The 1,745-nt window shown below is 34.1% G+C and overlaps 1 protein-coding gene across 1 annotated transcript; it reads right to left on the bottom strand.

The window, feature by feature from the left end:
• Positions 1–434: 434 nt before the first annotated feature.
• Positions 435–1,670, bottom strand: LOC111785666 (methylenetetrahydrofolate reductase 2-like). Its single transcript, XM_023666047.1, has 4 exons — positions 1,546–1,670; positions 1,316–1,427; positions 742–822; positions 435–659 (listed from the first exon to the last, which is right to left on the bottom strand). Exons 3-4 carry the CDS (start codon positions 817–819, stop codon positions 450–452), a joined length of 288 nt encoding a protein of 95 aa, XP_023521815.1. The 5' UTR covers positions 820–822; positions 1,316–1,427; positions 1,546–1,670; the 3' UTR covers positions 435–449.
• Between the last annotated feature and the right edge of the window lie 75 nt (positions 1,671–1,745).

Genomic DNA, 1,745 nt, shown 5'->3' with positions numbered 1-1,745 from the left:
AACACTTAATTGAAAGTTCAGGGACCTGTGAAACAAACATGAAATTACAAGGAACAAAATAGAATTTAAACCATTCATTATTCTTCATACATTAACTTATGAATTTACTAGCCAGTCAAAGGGTCCTATGAATTAGTATATTAATAATTAATAATCAAACATTATTTATAAAATAATGTAATAAACTAAAATTTATCAATTGGTGAGCCAGTAATATATTGTTTTTATTTATTTAGTTTTTTTAGCCAAATATGAATTTGCTACATGAGAAAAAATTATCTAGTTCAGTTTTAGTATTTCAGTACTTTTCCTTTGACTTCAACAGTTATAGGGCGAACAAAGATGAAATCGTCCACTCTTGAAATGATAAGAAGAGAGCATTGTCCACTAACCTCTGAGACTGTATTGCAAAACTTTCAAATAATTACTCAGTTATGCTGTCAAAAAAGTTAATTGTATGAATGGATTAATTTGTACTTACCAACAGAAGGAGAATCAGATCTTTCTCCATTAACCGCTGGTTGGCTGTTGATTGAAAGGAAACCTTTCATGTTAATTTTACCAAGCTGTTCGCTTATTATTCTTGTCTCAGCCTGAAGACCGTCTAATTCTGACCACGGACTGCTTCTCAACTTTCCAAGGCAGTACTTCATAAATTTCTGATATGAAACAGTATAACATATCTGGTCAATCGCTAACATTATAACAAACTTTCTTCACACTCTTGGTTAGGAAAAGTACCTCATAAACATCCTCTAAGCTTTTCAATGAGAGAGCCCATTCCTCAAGAAGCTTCTTGTCACGTGCACGTGGACGCATAAACTTAAGTGCAAAACAGAGCAAAAGTAACACTGATTAAACACACTAGAAACTATGTTAAAAGTGCTAAAACAATATTCAAATAAATATTGAATGAAGTAAAGTTCAAATTTTCAGCTCTTTGAAGCGTTTGAGAAACATGAAAAAGAAATCATCTCACCCGCTTGCCTATAATAACTAAAGAAACAAACAAATTATCTGGGGGAAATTCTACCAGAAGCTTTCAACAGGATTTGAGACGTGTCAGATGAATCAGACCAAGCCAAAGTAAATGATACATCATGCGGGAAATTTCACAAAGCCTACTTTTAAGTCTCGAATTCATGCAGATCACAAAGAGTTAACTAAGTTTTCAGGCAGTCCACAAGAAATAATTCCAGATGTTAAAAGGAAATCTCCTCCGTACAACTGTCTCTGTCTCTCTATCTCTCTAGAAGGTGTGTATGTAACAAATATCAACATAGATCATTTACAAGTTCTAGTTTATTGTTCATACCTGATAGTCAGTCAGTGCCCCATATGAAGGATTACTAGAATCACTCCATCTACCATGAGGGTACTGCTCCCAACCTATGGTCCTTGATATGTAGCTTCTAGGACGATTAGCCCTGTGATCAACAACTACCTAGATCAGCTCTATCCCAAATTTAGCAAAATGTAAAACAATTTTATGCATCCAAAATCATTAGGAATGCATCCTCATTTTGCAATAAGCATAAGAGATACCAGAAGATTGGGCGAACATCTTCCCTGATACGGAAAACATTTGTAGGGCGCCTCCAAGGTAATGATCTTGAGACTTTGCTCTCTTCAATCAGACCAAGATTCTGCCATGAGCAGAGAAATGCATTTAAGACTTAACCCCAAAAAAAACAGATTAAACTACAAGCCTCCAAAAAAGATTAAAAAAAAAAAAAAAAAAAAAA

Source organism: Cucurbita pepo, unplaced genomic scaffold, assembly GCF_002806865.2.
Source record: "Cucurbita pepo subsp. pepo cultivar mu-cu-16 unplaced genomic scaffold, ASM280686v2 Cp4.1_scaffold000633, whole genome shotgun sequence".
NCBI lineage: Eukaryota > Viridiplantae > Streptophyta > Magnoliopsida > Cucurbitales > Cucurbitaceae > Cucurbita > Cucurbita pepo.
Note: the sequence above shows the minus strand (reverse complement) of the source record. Positions and strands in the feature narration are given on the sequence as shown.

What these genes read in the sequence shown, in the direction of transcription:
- LOC111785666 (XM_023666047.1), bottom strand. Translation starts at nt 819, where the DNA reads ATGCGTCCACGTGCACGTGACAAGAAGCTTCTTGAGGAATGGGCTCTC. An exon ending in GCTTAGAGGATGTTTATGAG is followed by an intron (nt 660 to 741) that starts GTACTTTTCCTA and finishes GTTTCATATCAG; the next exon opens with AAATTTATGAAGTACTGCCT.